This window comes from Lygodium microphyllum, unplaced genomic scaffold, assembly GCF_053477565.2.
Source record: "Lygodium microphyllum isolate KBCC unplaced genomic scaffold, Lygodium_microphyllum_v1.1.10 scaffold_31, whole genome shotgun sequence".
NCBI lineage: Eukaryota > Viridiplantae > Streptophyta > Polypodiopsida > Schizaeales > Lygodiaceae > Lygodium > Lygodium microphyllum.
The window spans coordinates 6,337,791-6,349,456 of NW_028229514.1; the positions used below are offsets into that span (position 1 = coordinate 6,337,791).

The 11,666-nt window shown below is 42.5% G+C and overlaps 2 protein-coding genes across 2 annotated transcripts; both read left to right on the forward strand.

Moving 5' to 3' along the window:
- Positions 1 to 202: 202 nt before the first annotated feature.
- LOC148009280 (pentatricopeptide repeat-containing protein At3g02330, mitochondrial-like) lies at positions 203 to 1,650 on the forward strand. The gene is made up of 3 exons (XM_087673525.1): positions 203 to 710; positions 951 to 1,465; positions 1,516 to 1,650. Exons 1-3 carry the CDS (start codon positions 203 to 205, stop codon positions 1,648 to 1,650), a joined length of 1,158 nt encoding a protein of 385 aa, XP_087529651.1.
- An 8,504-nt stretch (positions 1,651 to 10,154) lies between these two features.
- Positions 10,155 to 11,254, forward strand: LOC148009281 (pentatricopeptide repeat-containing protein At4g18520, chloroplastic-like). Its single transcript, XM_087673526.1, has 4 exons — positions 10,155 to 10,195; positions 10,332 to 10,678; positions 10,841 to 10,966; positions 11,085 to 11,254. Exons 1-4 carry the CDS (start codon positions 10,155 to 10,157, stop codon positions 11,252 to 11,254), a joined length of 684 nt encoding a protein of 227 aa, XP_087529652.1.
- The last annotated feature ends 412 nt before the right edge of the window (positions 11,255 to 11,666 follow it).

The window sequence follows — 11,666 nt, forward strand, 5'->3', positions numbered from 1 at the left end:
TTGTTATTTTGTACATATTTAGTTGTTGTGTTTACATTTTTGTACTGCGTGGGCAATATAGGGAAAGAAGGCTCTCCATTAGTATGATATTATGCAGCATGAGGGCCCTGTGCCAAACAAGTTCATATTGACATGTGTTCTAAAATCTTGTAATAGCATTGGGGCCGTAAGGCATGGTAGAATGAGACCTGATCAGATAATCATGACAAAATCCGATTTTGATGTAGAAGTAGGAAATGCACTCATTGATATGTACTCCAAATATGGAGAACCTGCTGAAGCATATGAAGTGTTCAATGAGCTGGTAAAATCAAATGTAGTATCGTGGAATGCAATCATTGCAGGATATGCAAATTGTGGCCTTAACAAGGAAGTACAGAGGTGTTTTAAGCAAATGCAGCTGGAAGGCACATCTCCTGATTTTGTGACTTTCGTTTGTAGCTCAAAAGCATGTGGCACAACAGGAGCTTTACATACAGGCCATAGTGTGCATGCCGAAATAACGAGAAGGGGATTGGAAATAGAGAATTATGTGGGAAACACTCTAGTTGATATGTATAGCAAATGCAGCTCTGTAGTAGAAGCACACAAAGTTTTTGATGGTCTGCAAGTTCAAGACACAATTTCATGGGCTTCATTGATGGCAAGGTACATTGAACTTGGGCTTGTTGAGGAAGCAATGAATTATTTCCAGCTGATGCGGCTGAGAGGCATGTGCCCTGATTCTGGCATATATGTTTGCAGTTTGAAGGCTTGTGGCATCTAAGGAGATTCAGAAATGGACCAAGGCATGCACTCCGAACTAATCGAAACGGGGCTTGAGAGGGATGCCAATGTAGGCAACACAATCATGGATATGTATATGAAATGTGGGTTTCTCGCATATGCATGGCAAGTGTTTGATCAATTGTTAGTTTGAGATGGAGTCACATGGAATGTTCTTATTTCAGGATTTTCTAAACTTGATCTTGGCGAGGAGATCCTGAATTTTTATCATCAAATGCAACACGAAGCTATGTCTGTTGGTGCTGATGCTATCACATTTGCTTGTACTGTGAAAGCTTGTGCTTCCTCTGGTGATATAAAAATAGGCCAGATATTACATACTGAGGTAGTTACTAAGGGGCTGGAGAGAGTCCTTCATGTGGGCAGTACGCTGGTGGATATGTACAGCAAAGCTGGCTTGCTTAGAGAAGCTCATAAGGTGTTTGAAGCCCTTCTAGATCGAAACACAGTTTCTTTGAATGCATTAGTAGTAGGCTATGCTGAACATGGGTTTGGAGAGGAAGTGGTGAACTGTCTGAAGAAGATGCAACTAGAAGGAGTTTCTCCAGATGCTGTCACATTTGTTCTCTCCTTGAAAGTGTGTGGTGTGATGGGAGCTATAGAAAGAGGCAGAGATGTACATGCTGATATTAATAAATTAGGTTTAAAAGGGGATCTGTTTGTGGGCACATTGGTGATGGTATGTATCTACTGCTTTTCTGAGGGGGCCGCTTTTATGGAGGGAAAAAGGGGCTCGAAATAAAAAAGGAGCCTGCTTTTGGCACAGAGGAAGGAGGAGACGACTGTGATAGGGACGAGGAAGAGAAGACGACGAGAAGGGTGAAGAAGACCTGGTCTTTTGAAGAGTTACCCTCCCTGCCATGATTGCCATCCAACATTCATTGGCTAAGTCTTGCAAACATATGTGGCGGCTGATAAAAGCATGACCAGTTGGAGCACTAAGGATGCAGTTCACGTCCTCCCACGAGAAATAGTCATCGCTCTTCCAATGCTACTGGAAGCATAGTTGGTGCGTAGTGTTGCCTAATCAATAGCAAAGCTCCCTCTCCTGACAAATGAGGCTCATGATGGAATCTTAGATGATTGGAGTATGGATACAACTATTGGTGCATTACCTGGAGTCTATGACTGAGGCGGGGGCTGCAGATCCTGCTCTTTAGGAAGAATTAGGAGAGCTTCTTGAAGATCGCACGAAGCCTATGGGTCTTAAAACGGATTGGCAAGATGCCCAGGATGCAGTCTCGACTTTGACCAAGAGGAGGATATGGAAGACCCACCTACAGAATGGATCTATGACACCGACTCCGTCTTCTGCTCCTATGCCTGCTTCTATCCCTGTTATTTCTTCTCTTCCTCAGCCAGTTTCTTGGCCTATGCCAGTGCCTACTGTTTCTACTCCTCCCGTTCCTCCTGTTCCAAGACCGATGCCGGATCCTTTTGCTCCAAAACCATCCGCTTCGTCGGTGCCTTCCTCTCTTGATGACATAATCAAAGGCATAACAGATTTGACACTGGAGTCAGTTAAAGCAGAATTGGTGGGAAAATTGAAAGAGCAGTGTGCTTTGACCGTGCCTACTATTTCTTCTAGTGCTACTGCACCTAGAAGTGCTCCTAGTGCACCTAGGAGAGATCGAAGATGTATTTGGTGTGATAGTGAGAGTGGAATTTTGGTGCTAAGAAGTGCTTAAAAATAGCTAAAAATTATGAATATCAAGGGAAAAATATTCAACGTCGAAGGCGGTGGCTCGATCTAGGACGATTTTAAGCGCCAAAGTGCTTTAAAGGTGCCTGAGCGACACTTGTTGATTTTTCATAATTTTTCAGACTGTCGTGCGGGTTGACAAGAGTTACTGGCCAATGCGGGATGTCGAGCCAGACACCCAGGATTTTTCAGAGCTCAATTCGGAGTTCAGACGGGGAAGGAGCCAAGAAATGGTCAAGATTTGAAAGGGTGGCCACAACATGGACCAAAGGGCGGGTGCCCTTTGGGGACATTTTAACCCCCCAACCAAAAGCCACATGAAAAAATCATGGAGAGAGAGGAGAAGAAGGCACCAATAGAGGGCGCCGAAATTCACGCCATGGATGGGAGGAGCCAACCTCCAGCCTGCAAACAACCCACATCACTGATCATTGCCCTTGCTTCCCTCCTAGATGCCAATCATATCGCCGCCTCTCACCCAAGAAATGGTGGTCTCTGTGAAGAATTCTGATTTCAGTCTTTCTCTCTCCTCTCTCTCTCTCCCCTAAAGGCAGATTCATGTGGTGAAGAAGAAGAAGAAGAATGGATGACGGATGCTTGTCCAATGAAGACCGGATTGCTCCGTGGTTCAAGAGAAAGAAAGATTGCTGATTGTGGATTGTCATGAGCATTAATCGTGGCTGGAAATCAGTCCCGAGATATGACAAATAAAAAAACGCAACCCGCAAAGAACGGTAATCTCATTTTTACAAAGTAAATTGATGTTTTATGCAAGATTGCTTCATGAATACTTGTTCCCATGGGATGTTTATGCATTATAATGTTATTTGCAATGTCTTCCAACTGTTTGAAATCAGAAAATCAGAAAATCATAAGTGTTGTGGATGAAATTAATAGTATAAAACCCGTAAAATACACAAAATATGGGGAAATTGGGTGTTTTTGAGATATAAATGAAAAATATAATAAAACACACCAACTAAACTTGTGTTTTTGCTGCAAATGAGCCTAAGGGCCATAGCCCACAACTCATTTTGTATTTTCAGTCATTTAATATTGCAAAAAATACAAGAAAAATAGAAAAAATGGAAAAAAATAGAGGAAAAATGGATTTTGAGTGCCGAAAATTAAGGAAAAATAAGAACCATGTTTGTGGATGTATGGGGGATCTGAAGTATGAGGTTTAGCCTCAGTTCAGCCCTACCTTTATGTTTTAGTGAGTTTTTATGGCTTTTTATGCAATAAAAATGTGGAAAATGAACCCTAAATCTATGCACCATGCAGGACCTAAACGGGTGAGGGGGTAGAATGTATAAAAAGTGTTTAAATGCTGAATGAAATGATGAAAAGCTTGCTAGTTTTTATGCATACCATTTAGGTCGGGCGATAATTAAAAATTAAGAACCTAGTAGCACGGGGTTTTCTCGGTGCTAGGTTCATGCAACGCCGCCTACGAGCAATAGTCAAGATCATTGAAAGAAATGTTTTCCACATATGCACAAATGCTGATTTTTCTTTGTTTGAGCACATGGGCATTCACAATTTGCATGAAGTATGAATGATAAAAGGTATCAGACAATACCTCTTGGATGCATGACAATTGCTTTCTAGAGGATCAGGACCAACGTTGAGTGAGTAAGGTTGTTCAAGCTGTAGGCTAGGCGTTGGGTCTAAGGGGAAAGTAAAGTGAGGAAGCATGGTATATCTCCTGGAAATACGCGAATCATAAAAGAGAAAAGTTTGTGTTCGTATGTGTTATATATGTTGAGCGATGCATCGCGGGGCCAATCCCCAAGATGTAGGAAAGTCGCAGTGAGGTAGCGGCAGTCAGCCATGGGAGGACCTCCTATGTCTGTACTTCGTGCTATTTGGCAATGTGCTCGGACTCCCTCTGAGGAGTGTTAATTGGGTTAGAGTTGGACTATGAGATGTGATACAAATGCAAGATGTTTAGGAAGATGATGTATGTGTCATCCACGCTCCTGGCCGTGAGGCCGTGGGGTTGTTGAGCGCATGATAGAGGTCCGGCTAGCGCATGAGCCAGTGCCGGCCCGTTTTAGGTCCCATCAGATAGTACGAACCATCAGCATTCCAGGGATTGTGAATCTTTTCAGGATGTAAGGAGGAAGAATTTGGTATTTTGGGGACAAGATGGTAAGATCTGGTTGACTGAAACAGGAGCTCCGCTTGCTACCAATTTTGGGAAAGGTGGAATGAAGAAATTAGTGGATGACATGACTGCGCGTACTTCTTATGTGGCAGCTAGAGGAGATGCTTCTGCATATGGAGTCCAGATTGAGAAAGAATTAGAGAATCAGTCAGCATTATGGACTTATGCTATGGAGACAGCAAACAAGGGAAAAATTCAGCAAACTGTTTTGGCTAATGCAGGTTCTAGCATCAGATCTGAGACAGGTTGGGATTCGCCTGTTGATAGGTACACTATTTATGCCTACTTGGCTAAGTCTCAGGGAGCAGATGTACTTGTTGAGGAGAAGCGTAAGAGGGATGAAGAAAATCCAAATGCAGCTAAAAAGACTAGAGGGGGTGAGTTTGTTACTCCACCTACTGCAGGACCGTCTTTGAGGCCAGGGCCGGAACGATAGATGGAAGATGCTCAAAAGAAAGAAAAGAGACAAGAGCCTAGAGAGAGAAAGCAGCCAGGGTTTAGATTGATGTCTGATATTGAGACATCTACAGACATGAAGAAAATCTTTAATGACAAGATACTTAGTAGTGAGGTGACTTTTACTATTTCTGAGGTTTTGGGCATCTCGAAAATAGAGTTTCAAGATCAGTTCCAAGAAGTCCTGAAGAGGAAAATACATGCATTTCCTACTACTGATACACAGGGAGTTTTGATTGGGGAGTTGGATGAGGATGAGGATGAGGTTATGGTTGAGAATGCTTATGTTTTTCCATAAACAGAGAAGAGGGTTCAACCTATGCATTATGTTGAAATTGATGAGCCTATCTTAGTACCGCATAGTCACTTTTCACGGAGTCATTGGGCTAGGGAAACTATAGAAACAATGGTAAAAGTTGGAGAGAAACAGGTGCCTTATGTTGCTTTGGTGGATCATGGTTCAGAGATTAATCTCATAGTTCGTGGAGTTTATGAATGTAATAGATGGCCTATGGATGCAGAGCATGGGTGGCGTATGAGAGCCGCCAACAACACTGCAGGTGATTTGTATGTTGCCTGCCCTAGTGTCAGGGTTTCTATTGGAGATGTAGAGGAGAATTTCCATTTCTTTGTGCAGGATTCATGCTCTTATCCCATAATTCTTGGACAGCCATTCATCACAGAGATGCGCATGGAAACAAAAGTAATGGATGATGGATCTTCTTATGCACGGATTCACAGTAAAGATGGTATGAGAGTAGTTCAGTTTATGACTGTGTGTGTGAACCATGTTAGAAACAGGGATACTCTTAGAGATGCACCTTTGCCCACTGTGAGGGATTCAGGTTTTCATTAGGTACCGCTGTTTCGCGAGATGACGGTGGTACAGAGTAGAGGAGATTGGAGTTCTTGCCTCCTGGCAGTAGTGTTTTCTCCTCCAGTTTTATTGGAATTTCAGCCAAACAGTTCAATGAGTTATTAGAAGACTTCTAAGTTGCCTAGAGCTGCCAGGCAGTACATATGCAGGGAGGAGAAAAATTTGAAAAATGCAGGTATTTTAGAGGATGATGAGCATATAGATGGGATGTATGATAGTATGATTTGTACAGATATGATGACAAAGATGGAAAATATGCTGAAAACTGATATGCAGAGTTGTCACAGTGATGTATTAGTGCAATCCCTGGACATGTTTAATGAAATTGCAGATTTTGTGTCACAAATAGAGTTAGAGGCTGAGGTGACTCAGCGAAAAGTGTTGAGTGCTAAAGAAATTCAGCAAACAGAGTTTCTGGCTAATTATGATCAGCCTACAGAGACACAGAGGGCTGAAAACTTTCAGCCAACAGAGTTTACTGCTGAAATATTTCAGCATCCAGAGTTTAGGGCTGTTTCTATGCAGTCCATAGAGCAGAGGGCTGAGGATATTCAGCCACTAGAGTGCAGAATTGCTGATTTACAACAAGATTTGAGTAATGCAGAGGATCATAATGAAGCCAGGGTTGACACGAAATACAAGACTGTGGATAAGAAGGTGAAGCCGGTAGCTGTACCGCTTCCACCTGACAATGATCAGCAAATAGAAAGGGCTGCCAAATAGCCAATTTTGAGGAATCCAGAGCATATAGGCCATAAATTTTCAACAGAGACTCTTGCTGAATTAAAAATTGGAAATGGTGATTTCTTGCTACCCACAGAGAAGAAATGCTTTTAAGAGATGCTTGAGCGACATGGAAGGGGGTTTGCTTTTTTCCCACATGAGATTGGATGTGTGAATCCGGATATTATTGCTCCTATGGTGATCTTTACTATTCCTCATATTCCATGGAACCTCCGACCTATTCCAGTGCTTAAGGCACACCTGCCAAAGCTAATTAACTTGTTGAATGAGAAAATCAGGATGGGAATCCTAGAGCCGTCATTTGCACCATACTCAAATAGGTGGTTTACGGTTCGAAAGAAGAATGGTACTCTCCGATTTATACAGGACATGCAGCTAGTAAACAGAGTTACTATCAGGAATGTTGGTATAGGTCCAATTGTGGATGAGTTTGCAGAAGCATTTGCTGGACGTGCCATCTATTCTTTAGATGATTTGTATTTGGGATATGATCAGTTTCAGCTAGCTTTGGAAAGCAGGGACATAACCACTATGAGAACTCCTATTGGGCTTGTCAGGATGTGTACCTTGCCTCAAGGTGCCACTAATTCTGTTGCGCATATGATGAATGCCATGCATAAGGTCCTTTGTGATTACATACCTCAGCTTACCATGCCTTTTTTGGATGATGTGCCCATTAAGGGGTGTGTAGAAGAAGAGAACAATGAGAGTCTAAATGAGCAGAGATGCGGATATTTTGTGGCTGATCATATTTCAGCTTGTAAAAAGATTTTGGCCAGGTTAGAAGAAGTGAACTTGACACTATCAGGGCAAAAATTTCTTTTTGGAGTGAATGAGGTTGTCATTGTTGGACATATGTGTGGGTATTATGGCAGGAAACCTTCACCTGAAAAGGTGGATGCTATGGGCAAGATTACGGAGTATTGTTCTACCACTTCAGAGGTATGGAGATTCATTGGAGTTTGTGTATTTTACATGATTTGGATACCGCATTTTGCACACATAGCAGATTGCTTATATCAGCTGCTTCGAAAGGGGCAGAAATTTTATTGGGATGAGAGCCACACTAGAGCCATGCGGAAATTGAAGAAGTTATTGCAGATTGCTCCTACTCTTAGGAAAGCGGATTATAATTGCGGAAGGCCTATTGTATTGATAGTTGACACTAGTCCAATTGGCATAGGTTGGGCTGTGGGTCAAGATGATGTAGATGGAAACAGGTACGCTATTCGGTTTGGGGCGAAAGTCCTAAACAAGAGACAGAGGAGATATCCGCAAATCAAGAGGGAGTTACTGGGGATTGTTACGGCTCTCAAATGTGACAAGGAGTACTTTATTGGAGCCTCAGTTGTGTTGTAGAGACAGATTGCTTGCCATTAATAGGTATGATTACGAGTTGCTCTACTCCGGATATAGCTATGTTGAGATGGATTGCATACATCAAGTCATTAAATCTAGAATTTAGACACATAGCAGGGAAGGATAATCCAATGGCAGATATGCTGTCTAGAGCCAGATATGATGATGAGGAGACACTACTTGTAGAAGAGGATGATGTAGAAATTTCAGCCGCTATGGTTGATCATGTTTGCCATGCTATGATATTGTGGCTTTCATAGAAGAACTCTATGTTGGAGATTGGTTGCAGATTGGCAAGTACCTTAGTACACTAAGCAAAAGAGATGAATGGACAGATGAAGAGTTCAAGAAGATCAAAAGAAAAGCCTATGGTTATTTTCTCAAGGATGGATTTCTTTGGAAGCACTCGAAGAAAACAGGTGGATTACCCTTGCGGGTTGTCTGCGATAAAGAGACACAGTTACAGGTGATGAGGGAGTTTCATGAGAGTCCTTGGGCTGGTTGTAGAGGAGTGTGGGCTACTTATGAGAAAATCAAGGAGAAATATTGGTGGAAAGGCATGTATAGAGATGTTTCTCACTTTGTAGAGACTTGTAGAGACTACTAGATGTATTCGGTAGTGCGTCATCGAGATGGACTTCATCCGACCTATCCACTATGCATTCATTATAAGTTGGTAGTTAACTTGGTTACTATACCTATGGGTCTATGGCACATGAGATATATTGTTTTGTCTAGAGAGGATGTTACCAATCATGTTGAGGGCAGACCTTTGAGAACGAAGACCACTAGTGCAGTGTGTAAGTTCTTATTGGAAGAAATTTTCTATAGGTATGGCTGTGTGGGTAAGATCACTGCAGATCGCGATGAACTGGATGCAGATGAAGCTAGGGAGTTTTTCTCTCAACTAGGAATCAAGTTGGCTCTAGCCACAGCATACAATCCAAAGAGAAATGGGAAGAGTGAAAGAGGGCATCCACCGATAGTGAAAGCATTAGCCAAAGCATGCAAAGGACAGATTGGAGAATGGCCGAGAGTTCTACCATTTGCTTTGTGGGCTGATCGTACGACTCACAGTGTTACTACAGGATATATGCCCGCAGAGTTGATGTATGGTCAGAAACCGGTTATGCCGACTGAGACTTGTGCTTTGACTTGGTCAGTTTTACCTTGGCAGGAGGATTTGACGAGAGAGGAGCTCTTAGCTCTTCGGATCTGACAGTTGGAGAGAAGACCAGAGGATATTCAGCTAGCTATTGACAGGTTGAAGGTTGCTAGACTAAGAAATAAGGACAGGTTTGACAGCAGGCATCGCTTGCGGCCTAGAGCAATAGAAGAGGGAGATTGGGTATTAGTCTTTGATAGCAGCCTTGAAAATCAGCATACTGCACTTCGGAAGATGGTGAAAAGATGGTTTGGGCCGTACATAGTCAGACATGTCTTTGATAATGCAACATATGAGCTGACAGAATTGGATGGGACAGTGCTTAGAGTGCCTATTGCGGGAAAAAGAATCAAGATTTTCAAGAAAAGAGATGATGAGGATTATGCATTGGGAGATTTTTCAAGAGAAGAGCAACGAGAAGAAACTCCAGTCGAAGAGACAAATGATATGATAGATAATCTTGCTGAAATACCGGAAATACACAATGAAGAGATTGATCTGTTCATGGATCTTGAGGATAATGATCATGGGTAGTTGGCCCATCTGGAGGATGCGCAGGATCAGAGGGGGTGGATGTCGTACTACTGCGCATCCAAGGTGTGGAATCCACCAAAAAGATGTGTGTGTGACATTTGTTACTTTGTACATATTTAGTTGTTGTGTTTACATTTTTGTTCTGCGTGGGCAATATAGGGAGAGAAGGCTCTCCATTAGTATGATATTATGTAGCATGAGGGCCCTGTGCCAAACAAGTTCATATTGACATGTATTCTAAAAGCTTGTAATAACATTGGGGCCGTAAGGCATGGTAGAATGATACCTGATCAGATAATTAGGACATAATCCGATTTTGATGTAGAAGTACGACATGCACTCATTGATATGCACTCCAAACATGGAGAACCTGCTGAAGCATATGAAGTGTTCAATGAGCTGGTAAATTCAAATGTAGTATCATGAATGCAATCATTGCAGGATATGCAAATCGTGGCCTTAATAAGGAAGTACAAAGGTGTTTTCAGCAAATGCAGCTGGAAGGCACATCTCCTGATTCTGTGACTTTCGTTTGCAGCTCAAAAGCGTGTGGCACAACAGGAGCTTTACATGCAGGCCATAGTGTGCATGCCGAAATAACGAGAAGGGGATTGGAAACAGAGAATTATGTGGGAAACACTCTAGTTGATATGTATAGCAAATGCAGCTTTGTAGCAGAAGCACACAAATTTTTTGATGGTCTGCAAGTTCAAGACACAATTTCATGGGCTTCATTGATGGCAAGGTACATTGAACTTGGGCTTGCTGAGGAAGCAAGGAATTATTTCCAGCTGATGTGGCTGAGAGGCATGTGCCCTGATTCTGGCATATATATTTGCAGTTTGAAGACTTGTGGCATCTTAGGAGATTCAGAAATGGACCAAGGCATGCACTCCAAACTAATCAAAAGGGGGCTTGAGAGGGATGCCAATGTAGGCAACACAATCATGGATATGTATATGAAATGTGGGTTTCTAGCAGATGCATGGCAAGTGTTTGATCAATTGTTAGTTTGAGATGGAGTCACATGGAATGTTCTTATTTCAGGATTTTCTGAACTTGATCTTGGCGAGGAGATCCTGAATTTTTATCATCAAATGCAACAAGAAGGCATGTCTGTTGCTGCTGATGCTATCACATTTGCTTGTACTGTGAAAGCTTTTGCTTCCTCTGGTGATATAAAAACAGGCCAGATATTACATACTAGGGTAGTTACTAATGGTCTAGAGAGAGTCCTTCATGTGGGCAGTACGTTGGTGGATATATACAGCAAAGCTGGCTTGCTTAACAGGAGCTCATAAGGTGTCTGAAGCCCTTCCACATCGAAACACAGTTTCTTTGAATGCACTAGTAGCAGGCTGTGCTGAACATGGGTTTGGAGAGGAAGTGGTGAACTGTCTGAAGAAGATGCAACTAGAAGGAGTTTCTCCAAATGTGCTGTCACATTTGTTCTCTCCTTGAAAGTGTGTGGTGTGAGGGGAGCTGTAGAAAGAGGCAGAGAAGTACATGCTGATATTAATAAATCAGGTTTAGAAGGGGATCTGTTTGTGGGCACGATTGGTGATGGTATGTATCTACTGCTTTTCTGAGGGGGCCGCTTTTCTGGAGGGGAAAAAGGGGCTCGAAATAAAAAAGGAGCCTGCTTTTGGCACAGAGGAAGGAGGAGACGACTGTGATAGGGACGAGGAAGAGAAGACGACGAGAAGGGGGAAGAAGACTTGGTCTTTTGAAGAGTTACCCTCCCTGCCATGATTGCCATCCAACATTCATTGGCTAAGTCTTACGAACATATGTGGCGATTGATAAAAGCATGACCAGTTGGAGCACTAAGGATGCAGTTCACATCCTCCCACGAGCAGTAGTCATCGCTCTT